Source organism: Labrus bergylta, chromosome 4 (genome assembly GCF_963930695.1).
Source record: "Labrus bergylta chromosome 4, fLabBer1.1, whole genome shotgun sequence".
Classification (NCBI taxonomy): domain Eukaryota; kingdom Metazoa; phylum Chordata; class Actinopteri; order Labriformes; family Labridae; genus Labrus; species Labrus bergylta.
The window spans coordinates 16,301,249-16,326,285 of record NC_089198.1 but is presented as its reverse complement, the minus strand read 5'-3'; the positions used below and the strand labels follow the sequence as shown (position 1 = coordinate 16,326,285).

Here is a 25,037-nt window from a genome sequence, read left to right as displayed (position 1 = left end):
TACTGTGGTTATGTATGTGACAAATTAACATTCAAGAGTATTCTTTGTGCAGTAGATTGTGAACCACACATCAATTGATGACTAATCCCTTATTCCTCTGCAGAAATGTGTGGTCACATGAAACAGGATGTCTCTGTAATGAATTCATCTGTGTCCAAGTAATTTTTTTTTTCGCGCCAAAGTAAAAGGACACTGCCATGAACACTTAGGAGAACTCTTGTTTCTGTCAAACCCAATGTTGCTTCATTATTCTGGTTGGAAATGTTCTTTGGCATCTGTTTCCAAAACAATTTACAGTGTCAGTTTTACTCCTCATGACTCATATCCGCAACATAAATTATGAATGTGCATGTAATCAAAGACAAAGGAATAACAAGTCATGCAATAATTATGGCTTAGTAAACAGTGTAAGTCAGTACGGGACTTGAAAGGAGCTCCCTTCGAATTTGAATAAACAAGAACGTCCCCTGATGTGACCCTAAATGTCCTCCATTTATTGACTGTTGGTTCTTGTGTAACATTGTTCTGCCAAGTACGGTTACTCAGTGGTTTCAGCTTTTACTGCTGTTTTTTTAAACATTGCAGCTGTTTTTATTAGAGCTGCTATTTTACATGTTCATAAACATGTTTTCGTGTCCAGCTGGGTTTGACCAGTATCCTGGTTTTGTGTTTAGTTTCTTTATAAACTTGCTTAAATAGATGGGTGTGAGGGCCATTGTGGTCCATAAAAGAAGAGTAGGAGAGACTATTTTTGTCTCGGAGACTAAAGCCTGCTGGTTGTAGTGTTGTTGTTCAAAGCCGACCCACCACATCAAACCCTCGCCCCCCATGTCCCCCCTCTCCTCTGGGACGGTTTCCCCACAAAGACGTTTCTTTCCCTCCACACTGACGATTAGAGTGCAGTCATCCATGGCTTTTTCAATGAATGTTTTTCCAAAAACATACAGTTTCAGCACTTTTGTGTGGAAAGAATGTAAATTTCTGTGTATTGAAAAGGAAGAGGCGGGGGAAATAAGTAGGAAATTTGGACTAATTCCATCTGAGTTCATCCCTCCCTCCTCTTCTCTCTTTCAGCAATGTGTTTCTCGTTGTCCGTCTCTAACTCTCAACACGCTCTGTCGGCATTTTTGTCGTGCTCAAAAAAAACCACTCAATTTTTTTTTTTCCAACTCAACAATGCTTGTTTTTCACAGAATCATACTGAAATTTAATCAACAGCAAAATGAGAAAACACATAACAGCAATTTCCCTCCGTGCAGGCACACTGTGAGAATGATTGTCACATATACAGTGGAGGAAATTATGTCTACTTTCTGTAGGATCATTTACTGTTCCCTCAGGACACCTGGTCCTGTTCAATGTTATGATAAGTTAATTATACACATAAATTATTGTTGCTGGTCATCTGCACACATAATGGTCATATTATGTGGCAGAAGAAAAATAAAATCACTACTGTTTTGTGCAATTGGTTGAACATACAATGTGTATTGAAACCTCCAACTCCCCTTGGTTTTTTCTCAATTCTGGAGGTGGATACAGAGTTTAAATAAAGTTATATTGATATTAATTACATTTATTTTTCAGCCTCCAGGAAGGAGAAAAAGTTAACTACTTTTAATGAGTATTTCCTGCCAAAAGTTTATCTCGGAGAGTAAAAAAGAGCTTCTTATAGATACTTTGATGCCGAAGCTTCTTTATGAAATGCTAACAATGAAGTTCTGTTAGGATGTGATGTCTCCTCTCTGCAGGGTGACCACATATAAATCATGTTGCATTATTTAGCTGCAAGATTTTGGCCACTATTCTTAATTTCACTTCATTACATGTGTATTCGGTGGTTAAAATGTACCCTAAATCCCTCTACGTGTTGATATTAAGATGTAAAGAGAACAATCTTCACATAAGAGTCTGTGTTGTTTACATGAGGCAGTTCAAGTCAGTATTAGAGGTTATTGAGGTTCACGTTTGCCCTGGCCCCCATGGCTCCTCATGGACCAGCCCGGTGTACAGGATCTGCTCAGTCTATGGGCCTGATCAACATACGAACAGCCTTCATGGAGTAGAAGCCTCCCCCATAGTCGGCCCAGAACATGCCGTCTTGAAATTTGCTGCGGTAGACTCCTCCGGTGTACCAGACACCGTTTAGGTTGGCTTGGCCACAAGCGTTGTACCACCAGCCTCCTTTATGGAAATGGGCACAGTTACCTATAGTGGGGAAACAGGAATGGTGATGAGTAGTTATCAAAGAAATACAATGGGAGACAGATTTGCAGCTTTGTTCAGAGAACATCCACATACAAACTGAAATGTTCCATGGACATAATACTATTCTGATGAGCCTTTTTAAACCTCACTGGAAAAGCAAACACGTTGTATCATCATTGCTGTGTTCAATACAACATACTCTCATACTAGTCATAACATTGTACTCCTCTCATATTCATACTATGCAGTTTTGCATATGTGAGAACTTCCCAGATGTATACTTGATTGGCCATCATTTTCAAGTATGATATGGGAGCTCACTCTTTATAATAAATTGCCCCACAATGCATTGCAGCTATTCAGACAATCCAATGGCAGAGCTCACCAGCCATCCAACAAGCTGCATACAAATAAAAGTAACTGTACTGTAATACATTTTCTGTGTGGTCAAATAACTTTCAAATGACTAGCTATGTAAGTAATGACTGGAATCTTTTAAAGTACTCCAGATGGCATATTCAAATCCAGGATGAGGGATTATCAAGATCAATAAAACATATATCAAATGTTAACATACAAAACATGTAACCGGAGCACTCCATAAAGAAAATCCAGATCCAGAACGAGGATACTAGTCTGGAAGGCTTATCATTTCAACAAATAATGAGCCTTAAAGCAACCCCATGTCCATATACCTGTGAAGCCATCCTTGTCTCGATCCAGAGTGGTGAACTGTTTCCCATTGTGACTGCTGAGTGAGTCCCCGGCGTTGCCCTGGTAGGTTCCCAGGCGTAGACGGAAACCTTCACTTTCAGGCTCCAGATGGAAGCTGCTGTACTGAGCGTAGACCTTTTTGTCCATCCAGTCCTCAAGCTCCACCAACAGCTTGTAGTCCCCCTGCCTACCCAGTTTGTAGATACCTTCCAGACCGAGCCAGTACTCCCCGTCTATGTTGCCAAAGCCACTCTGGGTAGAAGGAAGATAAAAGAGACGGTAATGGAAAGAATAAGGAAAACAATAAACATTGTTGAGCCTCAGGAGTTTGGAAAGACAATAATTGTTTAGCAACATAAACCATCTTTTGCATGAGTTTGTGGGATTGTGACAGAATACATGAGAATTTTCTTTTTCATTATGTTTCAGTCTGGGTTAAGATACATTTAAAAAACTTCAAAAGGAAACTCCAACTGTGGCAAAAGAATGCCTCACTGTCTTTGAAATGACGAAGAACGACATGTTGTTGAGTTAATGCAGGAAAATAAGCATCCGTCTCCTGATTCTGGTTTCTCGCTCAAACCTCACAGATCTCTCGGATCATGGCTAATGGCGAAACTGGCCTGCTCCCTTAGTGTTGAATAACCGCGAGCGATCTACGTCTGGCATGAGTGTCCAGAACACTTCACTTGGTATGAGAAGGTTGAGGTTTGTGATTGTGGATAAGCTGTGTGAGCCAGCATATGATGAATGATGTAGGGTTTCAGTCGTGGCCTCGTCTCTGCTGCATGTGGTGGCTTTGTTGGAGAGCGCAGAGGCAAATCAATGTTGAGGAGGGCAATTTAGCTTCTAGTTACACATGCACAAGCCTGGCCCGGCTGAATGGAAACCTGGATCGCAGAGGCTGCCAGCAGTGATATATACTCCATCTCACTCTCACAGAGCTTTGATGAGAGGCTCTATATGGTGTGGTATAGTAAGCCAACCAGCCATCCATCCAGGAAGGCACCATAGTAGCAGCGGTTTTGGAAAGAAATGCCTTCAGATTGAGCTGTGGAACATACCTTCCTAGTGGGGCATCTAATTTTTCATAATGGGAATCTCAAACCAAATGACCTTCATGAGGAGTGCTGCTGACAGGGTGTTATATTTTATAGTAAGTGAGAACACAAGGATTCCAGACGTGGAAATAGTCGAGAGAGACTCAAGAGAGAGTGAGGTTCCCCTAATCAAGTGATATAACACTATCCACTTTGACCCTGGGTGAAATATTCTGTGTGTCTCAGGAGAGGAGAGAGAAACATAAGACAGACAGGGCAAAGAAAGTGTCATCACCTTGTAGTTCTCCCAGTTCCTAAAGAAGTTAACAGATCCATCTCTCCTGCTCTGGATGACGGTCCAGCCCCCATTGTCGATATCCTGTTCACACCAGACCTGCAGTGGCCTCTCTGCTTCGTCTGGTTTGATCAGATACATGCCGCTGGTGCTCTGGCCAGCTTCCTGTGCATCAAGACAATCTCTGAACGGGCCTGAAGGAAAGAAAAATAAGAGAGGCAGAAAGACCTGAGGAAACGGGACAGTAGAAAGTATAGAACAAATTGTGAAACATCTTTATCTTTTACTTATTTTTCGGATATTTACCACCAACCGTCATGCCAGAAACTCCCAAAAATTTAGACAAAGTCTGTTTTGATCATCTTTGTTTAAACTTTGAGCAAATTGGGTAGTATGGTTAGCCTTTGGCAGGACTGCTTTATCTGGTTTTATTTGTTTTGTATTGACCATCAGAAATCATTTAGTGAATGACTTATTTACAGAACATAGAAAAAAATAACTCAATAAGCCTACTTCTATGTTGCTAACGTACGTTTTTGTTACGTTAGATTACAGTAAAGACCTCAGAAGAGGGAGGAATATTAGCTTTTGCAAAGGTCAGCCATAACTGCTCTCAAGCTAGCCTCAGTTTTTGCTTTAGAGTACAGTTTTAGTCACTTTTTGTTCCCAGCACGGAGACAATAATGTGACTACTACGAATTTACATGAAAGACATTGTGGTCACAGTCTGAAAGGCTAAATAAGCAGTACAAACGAGAAAACAATAACAAATGTCACACAAGGAGACAGAGTATAGGCTAATGGAATGCACATTATCTTGGTCCAAGCCAAAATGTTGTCTTTCAGAAGATATAAACCTCCCAAAACAAAATATTTATTTTGAGGTAAAACTATACTAAAACATACTAAAACATGCATCTTCTTTAGGTTCAATTCAAAATTTGTTTTGATTGTAGATTTAGTTTTAGAAACTTCACCCAATAACCCCAAACGGTAGTAGGTAAAAAAAAGGGAAATAGTTAGCTTTAGCAAGATTAATATGGTGTTTTTTCCCCTATATACTGTACCTCCCTATCATCCAATATGACAATATGTTTATCAGTATTAAAAAAAATCTCAACTACTTGGATGTTTGTGTAATGTTTTAAGATACAGGAGAGAGGCAAAGTCATATTTACTCAGCCCGGCAAGCAATGATTTGCCTTAGGCTACCCTATAGCTATAGTTTGCACACTTCAGTGGCAAGGCTGGTATATGATTGTAGTTCCTCCTAATCCAAACAAAAGTCTGAATATGGAGTTAATTAAGCTTTGCCTTAAGATGTAGTCACTGCGATTTTGCTTGTAGGGCAGACTTAGCCACTTTTGTTGCCAAGGAACTGAGACAACAACGTGACTTCTATGAAATTACATCCAAGACATTTTAGTCACTGTCTGAGAGCTACAGAAGAAAGGAAATAAACAGGACCATTTCAGACAAGCAGAGTAATTCAAAACACTTTTATGTAGTTCTGCAAAGATGTTTACAATGTCTTTCAAGAACAGCAGCAGAGAAAGGAGCAAATTACGTCAGTTCAGCGAGAAATGACTTTCAAAACAACAAAATAGTTAACCCGCCATAGAAGTGACCAACATCTGCTTTTTCTCAAGGTAATTCAACATTCCCATTACAAGTTTTTTAATTAAAACCACATGTTGCCGTGAGTTTATTTTAAGGTGGAGTAACCCCCTCTGGGCTAATAATCAAAATAATGTAAAGGAAGCCCATTCACTACATGAAGTGTACCAGAAGTGCCTCTACTTTGTGGTTTGCGGGAGACTATCATGGCCGCCTGGTTTTGTCTGCGTCTCACATGCAATGGAACAGTCTTGTGAAGGATCATTTTCATACACAGCCGCACTGAAATCCTACACACTTTATTATTCTTGGGCAAGGGCGATCTAAATGTGTCAGGAATTTCTGTTGATGAGCAAAATCGCACTGGTTAGGTCTTTCTTTGCTTTGCTTTAAGTCCCTTGACTCGGCTGAGACGTTACAACATTTTTATTTCCATCCTGGTTTTTGCTCTTTTTGTTGAGCGATGAGTAAAGTTCCAGCTGAGTTTGCTAAACCTTAACCTTTGAAAATAACTCCACTGGCCCACCCGCAGCTGTTTTATAACTCAGTGATTATTATTTTGTTATGGTTGGCCTGAAAAGTCATGACTTCTATATATTTGACCATGAATGCTTTGGGATTTTTTTAACAAGGTCAATAAAGAGATGAATGCAAATAACTGAGTAGATGGATGGATGAACAGTTGTGCAGTCAGTCCACAACTACAGTTGTGGGGTTAAATGTCTCAACGATTAATTAGAGTGCCATTAAAAATGGCCCCCAAGGGGTTGAATGCCAATGAGTATGGTGGTCCCCTGACTTTATCTCAAGGACAAACACAAGGTAACAGTTCGTACATTTGTGTGAAGCATCTAAACAAATATTGAGTGGTTTTTTCGTAAAATTGGGTTAACGTGTTCATGACGTTTTGAATCAATTGTCATCACTTTGGTGATCCGGACAAATTTAGCCATGTATGTACTATGAAGTATGTACTATTTAGGGTTAGGAGTAATTACTGACAATATTTTCCATGAATGGTTTGTAATTTTGTGACTGAATGTAAAGAAATGTAAAAGAGATGTGGTTGAGTGGATGGATGGATGGATGACCAATCGTATGACTCACCTTCAGTACTGAAGTTTCTCTGCAATGGTTTCTGAACTTCCAGGGTGCCACCTGTTGGTGATGGCCCAGATCGAGAGCCCCTTTCGCGGGCAAATCGTTGCGTGTTGTCCCTCTGGATCTCATTGGTGAAACGTGGCACATTAACAGGTATGTTCTCAGGCACCACCTGGACCATTGGAGGTCCCATAGGTGACTGCTCATGCCTGCGGCTGTACACCTGCATACAACGCTCCTCTAACGCACCAATCAGTACTGACTGGTTGTTCACCACAGCAGACAGTGCTGCGTATTTGGCCTCCAGTTCCCTGTACCTGGAGGCCAACCGGAGAGACTCCGTTGTTGCATTGAGGATGCGTGTCTCCAGCTGTGCTAGCTCCAGTGAGTTGTCCCTCTTTCTGATGATCTCGTGGAGGAGCTGCATGTAGAGTTGGGTCACTCTGGAGTTCATGTTCCTGCTCTCTTTCCTCAATAGCTTCATCTCATTCACCATGTTGCCGTCCACATCCACCACCAGCTTCAGAGTCTCCATCTCTCGACGCTGCTTCGACAGGAGGTCACGCACTCCAGCTACATCCACGCGTGTCACTCTGTCCTTGTCCACTGAATAACCACGGGCAGCGCAGATGGGTCCTGTGATCTTCTGCTCAGGGACTAGGAAGGTGTAAGAGCACTTTTTGTTTTCTTCATTAGCTTCTGGAGCCCTTCGTATCCGAGAGAGGATGGGGTGCTTGGTGAGGGCTTGGCTCCAGAGAGAAAGACCAAACAGAATAAATAGACTCCATGCTCCAGGTCCCATGGTTCCTCCTGTCTTTATCAGTAAACACGCTTAAGATCTATAGCAAAGAAATGAGAAGTTCAGATCATTAAAGTTTGTGTTATCATATGTATACACTTTTTTTAATTACATTTCTTATAAAGACTTAAAGCCAGAACATACAAGTCCATAATTCTAATGTCAGGTTCTTCATACTCAACCTTGGGTCCATTGGTTCTTACTCAAGATGTGAGTCTTTAAAGTGGTTAATAGATGTATTTTCATACTCTTGGGCTGACGATGACAATGTCACTCTTTTCTGGTTCAGTTGGCTAGTGGGTCTGAGTTAACTATACCATCATGTTGTAATGTATTATCCAAAAGGGACATGACTTTGGCGATCCTCTTACTCTTCCTCTCAAGGCTCCATGATCTTCCAATTTGTGGTTTTGATTAATACGATCAAGGTTATCATAAACTTTGGTACATACATCCGATTCTATCCTCAAATAAGAAGCTGAGAGTACTGTACTTGCTGTTCGAATTAAACCCTTCTTTTATTGTGAAATGAAGTTAGGACCTTCTAGTAGATTGAACGTTACGACATTAACTTTACTACGAAAAAAGAAAACAGATCAAAAACTAAATGAAATCAGCTAAAGAGGACTGTAAAAGTGAAGTGATTGATGTCATAAGGTGAATATTACTTTTGACTCGCCCACTGAGCTGACAAGGAGTTTTTTTTAAAGTGAAATGAGACATTCAAAGAATATAAAGAATTATATATTTTTTAATGGGAAGTACTGACAGAACAAAGAAAGAGTTGGCTAAAATTAAAGCACAGTTTCTATGTGAGCCAGTGCAATGCCGTGGCTCATTGTTTTTTGTTTGTGATTTTTGGATTAACTGTACTGTATTGGGCAATTGATAATGATCAACTAAACCCTGGATACACAAACAATACTTGTTAGGATGAAGTCATTGTTGGATACGACCCTTTTATTGGCCTCAACAGTAATAAAATATAGAAAATCACTAGGCTTATTTTCTAATTTGGGGCCAAGTACTTACAAAGAAGTTTGTTTTTTGTTACCACTCATTTTGTACTTTTTGTCCAATTTCCTACCAGATGTTTTCCTTTCCCCACTCTAATCTGATATAATCCCACAAAAGCACTGGGCCTGCAAATCCTACATTTTCATGGTGCATCTGTTGGCATAACACAAGAGAGGGCTTCCAGTCAAGACTCAACACAAGAGTCCTGATGCAAGTGAGCATGGAAATTTAAAGTGAAAGCTAGCAGACTGTGGGAGAGGCACAGCTGGAATCACATTGAGTGCAGCCCTTGGCAAGATGCACCTTCTTGTACGCCTGTGGTGGAGTAAGTGGTGGAGCTGTGCCACCCGCCCACCACAAATCTGTTATCATAACTTAAACAGTATTTTCAATACATTCCCTCATGGCTTCTCTTTCATTATGGCCCACATTTGTATCAGGTGTCAGGGTGTGTATGAGAGTGAGGGGGTTTGTTTTTCATATTTTTGTGGATCTCCTTGCTCAGACCTTCCATGAACCTCCCCTATAGTGTTTCAGTGGACCTGCTCTGGCACGTGTGGAGAATTAACCTCCAAAAACTGAGTCTGGCCAAAAATTGATGTAAATTGAAAAATATTTGATACAATTGAGTTAAGGTGGCCATGGATTGCACTGGAAATTTCATTTTTAAGGAATAGCATTACTCAGCTTTTGTTGGCTGGTTGCGTGAGATTGCTGTCTCAGTCTGATTCTGACCGAGGTTTCTGCCTGTTCAAATGAAGTTCTTTTTCTTGACACTGTTCATAAGTGCCTGCTCATGGTGGTTGAATGTTGGGTCTCCTTGAATCTTAACACAAAGAGTAAGGAAAGGGACCTGCTCGTCATGTAAATTGTCCTGAGTTGTACATGTATTGTTTTATTCATTAATTATTACAACTGTATGTGTCAGTAATGAGAAAGATGGTAGAAGTCTGCCTGAGGTAATCATTGGTCCATCTGACTCATACATGACATTTCTGCCTTGCTGGTACAAGGAATAAAATAAATTCAAGTGTTTGGGGAGACAGAAGGGGGAGCACGAATCCCAGATTTATGAGTAATGTTTTCTTAAATCTATTTTTGGAAGGGAAGCTTGCCATTTGATCTTATTGGTTTTGACAGCAAAACCAGTGGAACAGGAGGGAGGGGGGGGGGTGTGTATGTTCGAAAATGCATGCTAAGTGAAGGTCCCTCCTTGCACATTCAATAGCCAGGCTTGGATGGAGAAGTGGAGCTATTGGGAGCCAACTTGAGGCTGATTTTGGCAGCTGGGCCAAATCCAACCAGAAGGCTGTCTGCTGTATGCAGCCAAGGAGGCTGAGTAACCTTCATCTAACACTTCAGCACACAATATGATCGACTGCACATAGGAGCTCATCAAAACAAGTCTGCAGAGGATTTTAACAAATGCCAAAGAAGCAAAGATAAATGAGTCCAAGACAGAGACAGCAGAAGCTTTGAGTCATTCCTGTGGTCTCTTCTTGATGTTTAGTTGCACTGAAGAGTCCTGACTTCAGCTAACAGGACAGTTCCCAGAGCATTACCTTATTTCAAACTGCTGCTGACGCAGAGTAGTATCCTTTTATCATTGTCAAAGAAAAATAGTCTCAAGGGAAATATAAAGTATCACGTTTTTCATGTATTCTTGAAGAAAAATGACTTATTGACTAGAAAAAAGGGCTCGAGCCAACTTTAGTGAATAATAACGGGCTTGGAAGTTCAGCGGCAGAGGAAACCCTTGAAGCCTTTTATTTTAGTGTCAGCAGTTTGTTTTGTTACAGATTATAAACCATCTGAGGGCAAAGGCAAAAGGCGCTTTCAGGAAAATGGGCCATGTGTCAGAGCTCAGAAACACCTTGGTACTGTCTGTCCGTTATTATTACCAAGAAAGGACTTTTCCCTGTCTTTCCTTAATCACAGGTCATCCCCCTTCAATACCCTCATCTCAGCTATTTGGCCCGTCTGCAAGTCTCCAGCCACACAATATGAATCTCACAGGCCCTGGTCTGACAGGAGTGACAGTGTTTACACAGAGGCTTCTCAGCCAGGCCTGTGAATCTCATCGGCAGTTTTTACCGCCAGGTTCCTCTCTGTCGTTCACACCCGGCTGGTCTTCATCAAGTCAACCACAGCAGCCATGTTTTTTTTTTCTTACTGACAAAAAAGGGCATTTTCCTCTTTTACTTGCTCAGAGCCAGACCTGACCAGATCCAGCCACTCCATTTAGATTAATTCAGTCCTTGGTACCAGACAGGTCAAACTTTGCGGTGGCAGCTTTTCCCAACCGTGAGGAACGGAAGGACACTGCCAATTGCCCAATGACTTTAAGTGGTCCCATTGAGATCTTTCTGTCTGCTGGTATGCACCTCTATTAAAAGATTGTATTTGACATTTAAGCCCTCGAAAAGGTTATCCTAGGGTATACAGATTATTTCTCTATTTTCTATCCAACTTTATTTCAACATATAGTAAAAAACTATAATGAATCAGAGACACCGAGAGTCAAACTTTCTTGTGGCTTTTGCTTCTGGCCGGCAGATTTTTCAGGACTAGACCAATTAGCCCACAATTTTTTCTGATGGTGCCACTGATTAGGTCTGTCTCCTGAGGGGAGGACATGATTCATGACCCAGTATGTACAGGGAATAGACAGGGGGTTTACACCACACGACCATATATAGTTTAGTCAATTTCATTTATTCATTTCTTCAGCAAGTCTTTCCATTGTTATCTCTAGCACACATGGATGTCTAAACCCCACTTCTACCAAATATTTAAATCAAACATCATTGTTCTTTGTCTGTGTAAGTTCTCAGTCATCCAGGTCTCTGTAATTCAAAACTTGATCCGAAAGGCAACTGGACTTGGTTAAAGGTTTTAAAAGACTTCAGTTCATGGTCTTGGAAGACCTTCAACCAAGTCAAGTTGCCTTTTGTATCAAACTTGGAATCATTGTTTATTAACTTAAAATTACAACTTTCCATTCAGTTATAGTTAAGAAAATATTAACTTTCAGCAGTTTAAAGACCTTTCAAAAGCATTAAAAAAATACACTGGTACACAGGTTAAACTTCTTACCTGTGTAGAGAGTTCACTCAGTGATCCAGGAGGTGCAGGTAAGTCCCAGTTTGGTGTCTCAGTTGTGTTTCGTACGCAGGCTTACACTCTCCATTCTCCTCCTCTCATTTCAAGTCTCCCTCTGCCCCTGCTCTCATTGAGAATGAAGGCCTGCATGCAGCTAGGGCACAAGCAAAAGCCTGTCCGCTAGGAGAACAGTAGAGGGTGGTCTAAACACACACAGAGAGGAAGGCTGATAGTGAGAGTTTTTCAGCAGAGGGAAGGCTTGGCCCTGCCTTCCTTGTCTGATGTCGTGTTAAGTCAAGAAACACAAAAGAGACTCCTCCTAACATCCTTTTTTTTCTCCTAAAAGTGAGAGGGAGATCAGATGGGCTGGGAGTCAGCAACAGTTTTGAGGACACTCAAAATCAGTCAAGCTGTAATCATTTAACTCTCCTCAGGTCTTGGTTATAAAGTTGTTTTGTTTCCCACAGGCTATATGTCTGTCAGATTTGAAGAGTTTGATGACTCCCACATAAACTCTCCCTTTTCTTCCCCCCTAAAGAACTTCTGTCAACTTCATTTATGACAAAAATTCCTCATAGTCTACTTACTCTTCCTCATGTTTCCCATCAGCTCAAATCTAATGACTGAGTGATTCTAGTGATCCAGTAGCTTAAGCATAATAATGAGAGATTTGTGTTTGCTCCAAATATGGGATGTGTGTGTCTCTTGCGGCTGTCCAAAAGCTATTGGCAGCTGTGTTTATTTGGTTATGAGGACAATAAGCAGAGGGGCTTTGCAGACAAAAAGATCGCCCCTCAGCTAAATGTTTTGGATGGAGGAGGAAGCACAGGCTTTGATGCATGGGGATTCTCTGCGTGGGGAGAAATAACTCAGTATGTGGGAGGACTATTTGCTTATAAGCACTGGAGGAAGGGCACTGATAATGTGGGAGTGTGAGTGTGTGTGTGTGCTTGCTTGTGACATGTACATGTGTGAGAACATGTGTTTTATATGTGTGTGTAGAGTGTGTGTCTCCTAGGTGGTCGGTTGTTTATAATGGTCGTGCAATTTAAATAAATTATTTATGGAAAAACATGTGTGCAGAGGAAGCTGTTCCTGAAAGAAGCTATAAAAACACATTATGTGCTAATTCAAACCATGCCTGGATATCTTTATCTGGATCCATAGCACATCAAACAAGCCCTACTATTGTGTAGTCTAGGTCAGGGTTTCCTAACATGTGGGTTGAGCCCACTAAAAGGCTTTTGAAATAATTCGCAATGTCCCAAGGGCCTCAAAAGGATAGGAAAGATACGTATTTCTTTATGCCTAACATTAACAAAAAATGTAGACACATTTTAAATTATTAAACTTTTTATTTTGGAACACTGTTGAACTATTTTAATAGTGAAAAGTAAAACATAACCGCTCATTCTCCACAGAAGATAGTAGACAAATGTCATGAACCTTTCCAGTTTTAAGCGCTAAAGTGCTAAACTGTCATTTAAACAGGTCTTGTTTTCTAATAGGGAACTATGCTTTGTGTAGGCTATGCCCTAATTTGTAACGTCTGACTTTCCACTAAACTAAAGTCCCTTTACACTTGTTTCATTTACAAATAGCCTATGAGGTGCCTCTGTTTTGTTTTTTGCCCCTGTCCTTGGAAAGTCAAACCTACATCCTTGAGGATGATCTTTTTTAATTTTTTCCCTATGTTAACAGTGGAATTTCGGGATTTTTAAATAAGGGTTAGGCTATTTGTTTTAGTGGGATACTGAAATTATCACCTGAACTGGCAGGCTGTCACATTAAATAATTGTTACATCCAGCTCTCTCGGTGAGCCCCTCCTTGTGGCTAAAATAGTTTATTACCACCTCTTTCACACAATTACAGGTGCACTTTTAAATCAGCCTAGATAAGTCTCCCTGTGTAATGTTGTAAATGAGTTAGATAGATAGATAGATAGATAGCATCATAGACTGTAAATATTAAGGTTAGCATGAATACATTATTTTTACAGTCTGTGGAACAGACTAGACAGGACTTACCGCAAACAGTTGCTGACGTCACGTACACTGACCAATCGGATGCGCTAATCTCTTGACAGGTGATAGTAGATACTACTCGACAGTTTCGCAGCAGCAGCAGCCGAAATCAAAGCAGCTGATTTCTTAGTAAAAGAAGAAAAAGAAGAAACGGATTTAAAATAATTACGTTTTTCATGTAAAAAAATTAAAAAAAATCTGGTGAACATCGTGCTATTTTCGTGTTTCTGACGTCGACTCTGTTTACTTCACAAGCATGGTGAGTGTGTCTCCGTCCCTCTCTGTAGTCTGTTAAATGGTACCGGTGTTAAACTTTCGTGAACTTTGTGTGTCATTGACAAACGCGTTAACCTCCAAACAGCAATGAAGAACCAGCTGCTCTTGTCCAGTTTGCCCTCCAGAGAGCAGTGGGATTAGGTGATTTAAACGAGCTTTACTTGAGTGCAGTCACTCATCTGTTGAGGATAAAATTAGCCTCCTACAGTGTTACAGATCCTGTGTCATTGTGGATCTGCTGAGCCCCTGAGGAAGAAGCCTTGAAGACAACTGTCAGGGCTTAAATGTGCTTTTAATTCAGTTCTTTGAAAAAAAAAAGGCCTACATATATGAAAGTTGTAATGCATAGTTGAGTTTATTTGACATGGACAATGCACCAAACAACTATTGAGCCAGAGTAAGCTATAAAGCAAATTTACATGTGTTGTTCCTGAACATGTAGGAAGACGAATAGGCTCAGGATCAGATGATTTGTTTGGTGAATTACTCAAATGTACTCTTTTCAAGTAATGATATCTGCAAGCCATCAAGTAAACGTGTAGAATGTTTTTTTCAAAAGCCTGTTTCACTTTATTGATTTCAAGTTTGTCGTGCGAAGATTGTCCATTAATTAAGGAGGATCTGCCTTTTCAGGCAATAAGCTGCTGTCTTCATATTATGGGTCCCTTAATTAAGTATTGATTTTTTTTTTTTTTTGCAGGATGATGCTGAGGGCCCCGGGGCCCTTAGCGACCTCTGCCTGGCTCAGGTGTGTCGCAGCCTGGACGCTCTGTGCAGCAGGCGAGCAGACGACTCAATGTGCCTCATCTGGGCCCCTCTCTTCCCACAGGAGATGGCTGATCAGTTACTGCACAAGATGGCTACTAAAGGTACGTCAGGGGGAAGAGAAAGCCTCAAAAACATCAACCAACTGAGGGCAACTTAATGAAGCTATTAAAGGTATAATAAGCAAAATGTTTCACATGAAAATAGCAGATATCTAATATATCCTACCTTGATATCGGTGAGTAATGCCTTTCTTTCAAACTCTCTCTGAGCTTATTGTTTTTGGATGTGTGTTCATACGGGACGGTACTTCCTTTCGCTTGTTTGTAGTTTCACTCTGAGGCTCAAACATGTTTCGTATACGTGAACCCTTCCTTCTCCACTCATTAGCTGTGTCACCACGTGGGGGGAAGAGAGACAGCCCCGCCCTCTCAGAGACTCTGTTAGTAGAGGCATGGTGGAGTTTTGTAGCAAGAGTTCAAATGAAAGAGTGCAACATCTACTTTAAATCTACTCTGTAAGTAACATATTATATGTTTAAGTGAATGTGGTAAACATTTCAAATAAGGGATGCCTAATCTCACATCATGACACGTGTCACCATTGTTTATTCCAAGCTCACAACCCTGTATAAACACAGGTAGCTCTATTATCCTTAAATAGCCCTGTCATCATATGACATAATAGCACCAAAGTGTGCTATGCCAGGCCGAGATGATGGGGAAAGTCTTTTCCACAAGCACGAATTTGGCAAAACCGAGGCTACTTTTTCCTACAACATGTCTCTGCTTTCTTTTCTCTACAAGGCATACTGAATGACATAACTGTTGGCATTTTCCGAAACTCAGAAGAGCTCCGTCTTCGCCGTGCTTCCATCCGCTTCTGTTCAGTGTCTGCGGAAGCTTTTCGCCTGGCCCTCTGCTCTCACCGGCTCCAGGAACTTGACGCCTCATGGGTCTCTGGTGGTCTCACTGGAGCTAACATTGTTTCAAGTCTGGCCTCAAACCCCGAGTGCAGATCCAGCCTGCAGAGGCTGACCCTCTGTGGACTACATCTGGACTGGGAGTCTCTGGGGGACGATGAACATGCTGGTTTCAGCTCTCTGCGTGGCTTGAGGACGCTCAACCTTGCCAACACAGACCTGAAGGATGCTGTCCTTGAGGATATCTGCACTCTCCCTCAGCTGGAGAGTCTGGACATCTCTTGTAGTGGAGTAACACAGCTTACTGCTCTCCTTATTTGCAAGAACACCCTGAAATCTTTTACTGCATACCAGCTGCGGCAGCTGGACATGTCGCCTGCCAGGCTGCTGTCCGTCCTCAGCCAGCTTCATGCACTTAGGCATCTGGACTTTTCAGATGATCATTTATCTGTGGATGACAGTGACGGGAGGGACGGGGATGAAACAGTTAGGCAGCTCCTGGAGGGGAGTCCCCAGGTCCTTCCTTCTCTTGTCTCTCTCGATATCTCTGGACGGAAGAGAGTCATGGAAGCAGCACTCAGGGCATTTGTGCAGGCCAGGAGTGGATTGGTCTTCTTGGGCCTGTTAGCCACCGGGGCTAGCTCCTGTGACGTCCTGTCCTCACAGAAGAACCTCAAAGTAAGTACCCAGTGTTGGCATTCAGGTTGATGTTTGGGACATGTCACGACATCAGAAAATGTTTTGTGAAGAGACATAAGCTAGACTCTGGCATACATTTCCAATTTGTGTTTTACTTGAGGCTGTTTGTGTATGTACTGAACATGCTTGCTGCATTTCCTGTCTGTCTAAGCGCTGATACGCTGTGTGTGTTCAGGTAACCGGAGAGGCTAATGAGAACCAGTTGTGTGAGGCCCTGAGACGCTACAGAGACCGAGAGTGTTTCATCCGAGAGGCCCTCGTCAATCTCTACAATCGAATCACTGACATCGACAAACCACGACCAGATATGCTTAAGGTAAAATGGTTAGCTATGTATTGGAACATCATTCTCAAAGCATGATTGCAACTCATTACAACATGTCTTGCTTTTGTTGACCCACAAAGAGGGTAACTGACTCAGATCGGCAATGACCGATGACATTTCTTAAACAATGTCCATAAAGTTAGGATTCAGAACAGATTGTGACCTTTTGAATTCAGGGTTAAACTGACACTTCAGTATTTTACTGTTTGCATTTGTTCTTCTGTTGAACTTCTTGTGCTGGTTTCCCCTCTGGACCTTTGTGTCATCATTGTCACTAAATGCACTGATCTCAGCCATTTAATATACTTTTACTTTTTAAATTAATATAAAGGTGGCAGATTTATGAAATGATAACCAGGTTTGAAAGCCACCAGACTTATAGTTCAATAATTGCATTGTAAAGTTAATTGAAGCTCCTGTGAGGAGTTTTAAAATAGTTATGAAGCTGACTGAAATGAACAGTGATGCCTCTGTAAAAGCTACAAAAGCAAATTAGAACATCAGGACAAAGATCGACAGTTTCTATATAGATATTTTTAATGCCTAAAAATCACTGCTGCAGGGTAGAGGTCAGACTACATGATGTAGTCAATGTTTTTTTTTTCATTTTTCACAGCAAATATTCATAATAAGTAACTAGACATGTTAGTATACTAACATGTCAGCACAGAAAAATGATGTACCACTTTGTCAATATCAGCACAATCCTAAAGGTCCTCACCGGAGCTTTACATCTTATTTTAAGATTATGCTCTCAAATTTTGCTCAATGTTGCTATTTTTTTATTTACAGGAAGCGATGCTGTGACATCCAGCTATCCCTTTGAGAACATTAAGAGTTCATAGAGAAATATGACATTAAGCAACAACTAAAAGGACAGTAAAATACAAAACATATTGATATATGATTCAAAAGGAAATAACTGAAAATTAAAATATTTGACACTAAAATTCAGAATAAATTAAAATATCCTCATTATGTTTCATATTTTCTGTGCTTCAGTGGGTTTCTTCTATGTGTCGGGTTTTTCTTCGAAGTAAAGGGTGATTACTGATAACGACTCTGCTCTCAAACCCACCAGTGTTATGGTGCTTACCTTACTGGTCTTCACCTACTGGTCTTGCCTTAATGGAGACGGACTCTGTATCATAATCCGCCCCAGAATGTTTGCATGAAGATTTAGACTCACAGTTTGTGAGAGAGAACAATGTACATCATCCTCCCTCTGCTTATCCGCTTTATCTAGGCAGTTTACAGTGCTTCAGCAATCATTAAAAACCAAACCCTTTCTTATTCTGAGTCACATGATGTGATTGTAACAGTTGTTGTTCCTGTAGTTGGTGCTAAGTGGGATGCAGAGCCACCCCAACTCCCTGCATGTCCACCTGGTGGCGACAGCGTGTGTGTTCAACCTGACCACTCAAGACCTGGCTGAGGCCATGCCTGTCAGCCTGATCAGCTGCACTGCCACCCAGCTGCTGCACTCCATGAAGACCTTCCCCTCTCACCAACAGGTCAGTGGGTACACCCGGTGTATCTGATTACAGATCCATAATGACATCATGGAGCTACACAACAAAATGGGGCTCGGAATGGTTGACTCTGACCTCTAACATCGTAACCCTCATTTGCTGCATGTGGTTGCAGATTCCATTCCTCCACTTCCACACTGTATTTTACTTTGAATTACCTTATAATGTTGCCATTTATTTTCTACACAGATGGTTCTTCAATTCAAACTATTTTCATCTCTCCAGGTGCAAAAGAACTGTCTGCTGGCATTGTGCAGTGAATACATCCTCCAGGATGTCCCTTTTGACAAGTAAGTCATCCTACTTCTGTTATAATGTGATGCATGAGCCCTCGGCCACGCAGTAGCCAAGATAATCAGTTTACACACACACACACACAGAGAGTGGAATTTCAATGTTTTTCCAACAAATTGTGAAATATATTCAGTCTTTAAATCTAAATGCCAAAAGTAATAGCTCCACCAGATGTAAAATTGCAGACCTGAAGTCAGATTTCTCAAGGCTTGTCTGTACATCTCTGCTATATTTTTGTAATACTGTGCTCCTTATGTCCGCGCTGTGATCATGGTTCAGGTATTTAGCAGCCACGCTGGTGATTAACTGGCTGAGTAGCCACGCGGACCCGACCCTCCAGAGGATGGCTGTGGCTGTCATCTCCATTCTGGTGGCCAAGGTCAAGACTCTGCTCACTTACTGTGCATTAATGTGCTGAAGGGAAAATAGCATGGCACCTGTTAGTCCAAACTGTTAAGAGCCTTCATGCCCCTTTCCCGTCCTGTGCTTCTGTGACACTTGTCTTAGCAGCCAGTCATGCTGTCAAGTTAAGTAGGGCGATAAAATTCAGTTTGACATTTAGGACAATGTGCAAAATTCAAAATCACACTCATGTATGTGTTTATATTGTAGTTGTCCACAGAGGAGACCGCTCAGCTTGCAAAAGACGTCTTCATTATGAAGGTATTTTTTATAGAAATACAGAGTATTTCATTGTAAACTTACACAACATCCCTGGATTAGCACTAGATATGCATGAGTGTATTTCTAGTTCTCCCTTTGTCTTCCTCCCCAGCTTTATATTTCCATTCCCTTCTCACTCTGTGTTCTCATTCACTCACTGACTTTGTCACCTTATTTCTCAAGCATTCGTCCTTCTCAGTTTACCAGATCACATCTCTATTTCACTCTTAGTGTATGCAATCAGGCTTCTCTTTCTCCTCCACTTATTTTCACTTATTGTGTGTCTGGCTTCTCTTATTAATATGTAAACCATTTCATCCAACAGTTGGATACACCAGTGCCAAAGGATGTTTATTTATTCATTTTTTTCCCTTCTCTCCATCATTCCCCCGCTCTCTCATGTGTGTCTCACAGCAGCTGCTGGCGATCGTGCAGCAGAAAGCCATGGTGGGAGTGGTGGACTCCACTCTGAAGTTCGCCCTGAGTGCTCTCTGGAACCTGACGGATGAGATGCCCACTGCTGCTCGCAATTTCATCGAGTGCCAGGGCCTGGAGCTGTACGAGGAGGTTCTGGAGGTAGAAGACCAAGAAAAAGATCACACTGATAAATACATTAAAAGAGAAAAGAGGGTCACAGACTTTTTTCCTTTCTCTCTTTTTTTGTTGTTGCAGTCCTACTACACTGAACCTTCAATTCAGCAGAAAGTGCTCGGCCTCCTGGTGGGTTCACTGTGTATTTGTTTTATTAAGGTTCAGCCTGTTCTTGTTTTTATAGTTTGTTTAATCTCACTTAAACCCATTTTCCTTTTGCAATCCTTCCAACAGTCTGGCTGCGACATCAGAATCTAAATCTGATAAGAGTTTTGACAAATATTTTCATTTCCCCCTCAAGCCTTGCTAAATGTTTAACCAATAGGAATCCAATTCAATCCATCTGCAGGCGATCTGACGTAAGACAGTCCCTGTTTCCCCACTGGCTGTATCATCTTTCTGCCAAGTTACATCCAACATGATTATTGCTGTCATCGCTGCTGTCATCCGTCTGGCTGTGTTGTAGAATAACTTAGCAGAGGTGGAGGAGTTAAAGTCTGACCTGATGGAGGAGGATCTGCTGGAGCACGTCCTCAGCCTGCTGCAGGACTCCCAGGTGGAGGTGGGGGTCCGCTACTTTGCAGCAGGGATCCTGGCACACCTTACCTCCAGACCTGAGGCCTGGACCCTGGACGATGAGCTCCGTGACACCATACTGCAGAAGCTGGTGTGTGTGTGTGTGTGTGTGTGTGTGTGTGTGTGTGTGTGTGTGTGTGTGTGTGTGTGTGTGTGTGTGTGTGTGTGTGTGTGTGTGTGTGTGTGTGTGTGTGTGTGTGTGTGTGTGTGTGTGTGTGTGTGTGTGTGTGTGTGTGTGTGTGTGTGTGTGTGTGTGTGTGTGTGTGTGTGTGTGTGTGTGTGTGTGTGTGTGTGTGTGTGTGTGTGTGCGCGTGAAGCAGCTTCTGATTCACTTCAGTTGCAGTTTATAGAAAGTTAAATTTATGTTTGGTTCTTATTAAGGTTTCTTTCTTTCTTTCTTTGCAGCATGCATCCATAATGACATGGACCCAAGTGGAGAGAGAGATGGTCTCTTACAGGTGAAGGAAACAGAAAGTTTGGGAAAATATAAAGAAAGCTTCGTTATTTGAAATGCATTTATTCATCCTCCCTGTTCAAAAAATTCCAACTATTCAAAATGCTTCTTTTCTGATCTACAAAAAATAATCCCACATTTTCTCTTTACACTCTGACATTGAACCGAGTTGTTGCTCATTTTATATATAACAACTGGATAGTTTGAATTTGAAACACCATGTAGAATTATCACAGCTTTACCTGTATATAAGATTTTGTTTTGATGAACTGCGGAGGTGCCAGTAGTGCTAATAAGCTTATTATTTGTCTGGTAGCCAAAGAAAACATTCCAGTTCCCTTGTCTTCCTCATTTCAGGTCATTCAGTCCATTTTTTCGATTGCTGCAGACCTGTCAGCCGTCAGGGGTGCAGCTGTGGGCAGTCTGGGCCATACATCTGGTCTGTAGTCAAAACAGTAAGACCGGCACACAGACCACCACAGAGATACTGGGAGTAGATTTGACTAAAGAAAACACACATTCCCGACTTTAGGGGGAACAGCATATTTAGATCAGTTTGTCATGAAAAACTTTGTGTTTATCACAACACCATCTGTTACCATAAGTCGGCTAATAAACATTTTCAATGACACATAAATAGTTTGTAAGTTTTGTTCATAGATTCATTGTTTTGAGTCATTTCTCAGGCAAAAGTGCCTCAGCCATTTATCTTTGACTTTTACATACTAGGCTTATTTTTTTTAATTGTGTTGTCATCATTTTACATTCCCTCCAAATATCACACCCTGTGCAGTGTGAAACACATCCATACAGGCTTTCCTTGAGTATTCATGAGCAGGTGGATCAAGGTATATAAGCCTTCCTTCCTCTCCAGTGTTCTTATCACGTCTTTTCTCTATCCTTCTCTATCCTCTAGCTTCACATTACAGGAGCATGCTGGAGCAGGAGGGCGTGACTGAACTTCTGAAGGCTTTGGATGCACATCCCGACACACACAGTGACATTAAAGTACTCGCAAACAGCATCCTTCAGATGGTAGAGCAACACCAGAGTCATACAGGGCTCTTACACAAGCACATAGAGCCTTGAAAGTCATGACAGAAGTGATTGATTTATTGTTTTTGAGTTGAGTCTAAAACATGGTATTGAGTAACAGACAGTTTATTGATCCTCTTGCAATTACAGGTTGCTACAAATGAACACTTATATGTTGTATAGAAAGTATGAACACTTGTATAAAATGTTTTTTTGTCTTATTTTGAACCGTTTATTTAGCATGAAATCCTTTGGAAACTAGTGGAAAGATATTTAAGTCAAAACAAATGTGTGCACTCTTCTGAGGACAAGTTAATGTTCAATCTGTAAATGTTGGACCTTTACATAGCATACCTAATAAACTGAAGCGTTTGTATAAATGTTGCATAGAACCACGACCTGACACTAGAGGGTGCTTTGGTTCTGTAGCTGCAGGGCTGTTTAACCCTAAAGAGCTGATGTGTCACATTTTCAATAATTTCATGTGTAGATTAGAGATCCTACATGATAAGCAGCAAGATACCAGAGCAGTTTGTGTCTGCTGTTTATCTGTCTGTACTGAGGGCCTCATTATAAATCAGTCATGCACTAAAATAAGTCATCTCTCCTCTCCCTCTCTTGCTCTCGCGCTCTCTCCCTCTGGTACTCGAGATGCTGAATTCATTATATTTTATGTAACACAGCTGGAAGACAGAACTGCTCGTAGGCATCCTCAGTCTATTCTAAGTTGGTCTATTAATAATTCCTTTTGAAAAGTGGATTAACAACCTCACATGAATATTTGAGTTGTACTGACACGTTCAACTTTTAAGTGCTGTATCCCCTTGATTCACATATTTATACCCCCTGAATGAATTCGAAGGGTTCTGACAGGATATGGCTTTTGCATGCTTGAGGGAGCTGCAAAATACTCCTTACAAAAGAGCTGTGTAAACTGATCCGGGGTCAGCATTTAACAACCGCTTCAACCCCTAAACACATCTTACAGTGGCCGCCCTGTGGGATTAAAGGTCAGGTGCTCTATAGTGAGCATGGTCTGATGCTACCGTGAGAAGTTTAAGACATGAGAAGTGTGGGAAAATGCTACCACTTTCCAGAGGCTGTAGGTCATCCAACAGCCTGCATGGTGAATTTGCAGTGGTGTTGGTTGTGTGTGTGTGTGTGTTTGCGCGCGTGTGTGGAAAACTGGAGCATACAAGGAGGTAAGATGAACAAAAGGGTAATGGTGGTGTACATCCTATAATCAGGTGTTGAGTTTCTGTTTGTGGGTGAGTTTATCAATATTATAGTGATACGTGAACCGGAGGCTGACACTGAAAGGAAGTCAAGCAAACAGTGGAGGTTAACTTAAAGGGCAACTTTAAATGTTGGTACATTTTTGGCCTCTTGTTAGAGGTTTCAGGCAATGTGCAGAGTTAGCTAGCAGCCAGTTAGCTTAAGTTTAGCACAAAGACTAAACGGGGGGAAAACGGCTAGCTCTAACCAAAGGTAACAAGCCCACTAATTAACAAGGTAATTTGTTTTACTAATTGGTCTAATTTGTTAATAAAGTTGATCTTCGTACTACAAGTGTGGCTGGAGCTTTTTGACCTCGTCAAGCCTTTCACTCTTTATACACCTTGTTAGTTGGTGAAGTTATGGAAGAACATCCTATTATAAACACGATTTGGATAGTAATGTGCCAGAAAATGTTGGCCACAAGCTATGACTATACATCTGGGCTTAGCCTAATTAAAAAAAAAAAACAAGACATAATCGAGTAGCTGTGGCTAGCAGTAGGCCTATGTTAGCTCAATTTAACATAATCATTGTTGTGGTTGGGGGAGAAAGTTAGCCTAGCCTTGTTAAAAGATGAAATAAAACTGTAAGCACTCCTTAAACAAAAACTATATAACCCAACATTAAGGAGTAATGTTTTGGATAATTAAAGAGGGAAATGTCAAGTAAAACCACCACCTTAACTGAAGCTAGTCAACAAAATGTATCTTGTTTTTCTAATTCTTATAAAAGCCAATCAAGCATAGTTTGTTTACAAAAGACTGCAGGTTGTTTGATTACTGTCAAATAACTAGTCTGGGTCATACCCCATGTAAAAGCTTGTATTTATTTATTTACAAACTGCAGGTAAGCTTAAGGTTGTCAACACGGGAAAGTTAGCTTGTCATGGTGAAAAGTGCTCCGTCCAAAGTAGCAAAATCCATCAACCAGCCTCCTTGTATGTCATTAATCAACGCATTTTATCACGTTTGTTTAAATAACATAACGCATAGTAAACAAAGTCAACTTTTGTTGTTTTACAAAAGACTCCTGGAAGTCGCTGCTCCTGTCGACCATTGTTTTGAGTCATTTCTGTGTGTGTGGCATCATCCGCTCAAATTTGCAGCTCTCTTATGTAGGCTAGAGTGTAATCATCATAAATTCACTTTCCTTACCTACACTGCTCTGAAAAATAATAATAGGAGCCCTGGCAGAGACTCAAATCGAGATGTCTTAGGAAAATTGAGATTTGAAAATAGAATTTATGGGCAAAAATATCTTTAGACAAGATAAAAATAGCATGGGAAGGATAAAGAGAGGCATGTTGGAGATAAGCGGACTGGAGTTAGTCAAAGAAAATGGTGCAAAAATACCCCAGACCAATTTGCCGATTGCCTGTCTCAGTATGAAATATAATTGTGCTGTTTTTGAGTTGGAGCTTATTCTGAATAAGCATGTTGTTATCTCACTTCTGCAGCCATATCCACTGGATTAACATAATTGTGAACGCGTCTGGGCACCAAGAATATACTAGCACACAATGCAGCTCATTTCCAGCTGTGATTGTGTGTGCATGTGTTTGGTCACTTGTGTTTTTGCAAGGCACATGTGTTTGTGCAGCTATGACTGTGAGCTAAAAATGAGCAGACAATTAAGCTGACATACATTTTTTACTTTTGACGCTAATTAGACACTAGTTTAACCTCAAAATACCCAGAGAGCACAAGGAG

At 41.1% G+C, this 25,037-nt stretch overlaps 2 protein-coding genes across 7 annotated transcripts; one reads left to right on the top strand and one right to left on the bottom strand.

Moving 5' to 3' along the window:
* Positions 1 to 1,180: 1,180 nt before the first annotated feature.
* Positions 1,181 to 14,181, bottom strand: LOC109995300 (angiopoietin-related protein 1-like). 2 transcript variants are annotated; one of them, XM_065953868.1, is made up of 7 exons: positions 14,166 to 14,181; positions 13,922 to 14,043; positions 11,888 to 12,096; positions 6,982 to 7,814; positions 4,258 to 4,451; positions 2,904 to 3,174; positions 1,181 to 2,208 (listed from the first exon to the last, which is right to left on the bottom strand). In XM_065953868.1, the coding sequence occupies exons 4-7, from the start codon at positions 7,775 to 7,777 to the stop codon at positions 2,021 to 2,023; spliced, it is 1,449 nt and encodes a 482-aa protein (XP_065809940.1). In that variant the 5' UTR covers positions 7,778 to 7,814; positions 11,888 to 12,096; positions 13,922 to 14,043; positions 14,166 to 14,181; the 3' UTR covers positions 1,181 to 2,020. The 2 variants fall into 2 exon arrangements, with proteins under 2 accessions (XP_065809940.1, XP_065809939.1); XM_065953867.1 differs by lacking the exon at positions 14,166 to 14,181 and having other exon boundaries at positions 13,922 to 14,056.
* LOC109997588 (protein zyg-11 homolog) lies at positions 14,037 to 24,993 on the top strand. Of its 5 annotated transcripts, none has more exons than XM_065953862.1 (14): positions 14,037 to 14,177; positions 14,895 to 15,063; positions 15,766 to 16,559; positions 16,756 to 16,896; positions 18,243 to 18,419; positions 18,663 to 18,727; positions 19,011 to 19,110; positions 19,344 to 19,394; positions 19,812 to 19,970; positions 20,067 to 20,114; positions 20,452 to 20,652; positions 20,967 to 21,019; positions 21,373 to 21,470; positions 21,932 to 24,993. In XM_065953862.1, exons 1-14 carry the CDS (start codon positions 14,175 to 14,177, stop codon positions 22,102 to 22,104), a joined length of 2,232 nt encoding a protein of 743 aa, XP_065809934.1. In that variant the 5' UTR covers positions 14,037 to 14,174; the 3' UTR covers positions 22,105 to 24,993. The 5 variants fall into 5 exon arrangements, with proteins under 5 accessions (XP_065809934.1, XP_065809933.1, XP_065809935.1 ...); XM_065953861.1 differs by having other exon boundaries at positions 19,809 to 19,970; XM_065953864.1 differs by lacking the exon at positions 14,037 to 14,177 and adding an exon at positions 14,436 to 14,591 and having other exon boundaries at positions 19,809 to 19,970.
* The last annotated feature ends 44 nt before the right edge of the window (positions 24,994 to 25,037 follow it).

Bases quoted from the DNA above. Each gene is read 5' to 3' on its own strand.
- LOC109995300 (XM_065953868.1), bottom strand. From the start codon at position 7,777: ATGGGACCTGGAGCATGGAGTCTATTTATTCTGTTTGGTCTTTCTCTC. The intron at 3,175-4,257 runs GTGATGACACTT...CCTTCTACCCAG, and splicing joins GGAACTGGGAGAACTACAAG to AGTGGCTTTGGCAACATAGA. The intron at 2,209-2,903 runs GTATATGGACAT...TCCCCACTATAG, and splicing joins AGACAAGGATGGCTTCACAG to GTAACTGTGCCCATTTCCAT.
- LOC109997588 (XM_065953861.1), top strand. The intron at 19,395-19,808 runs GTATTTTTTATA...TGTGTCTCACAG, and splicing joins AAGACGTCTTCATTATGAAG to CAGCTGCTGGCGATCGTGCA. The intron at 20,653-20,966 runs GTGTGTGTGTGT...CTTTCTTTGCAG, and splicing joins ACACCATACTGCAGAAGCTG to CATGCATCCATAATGACATG.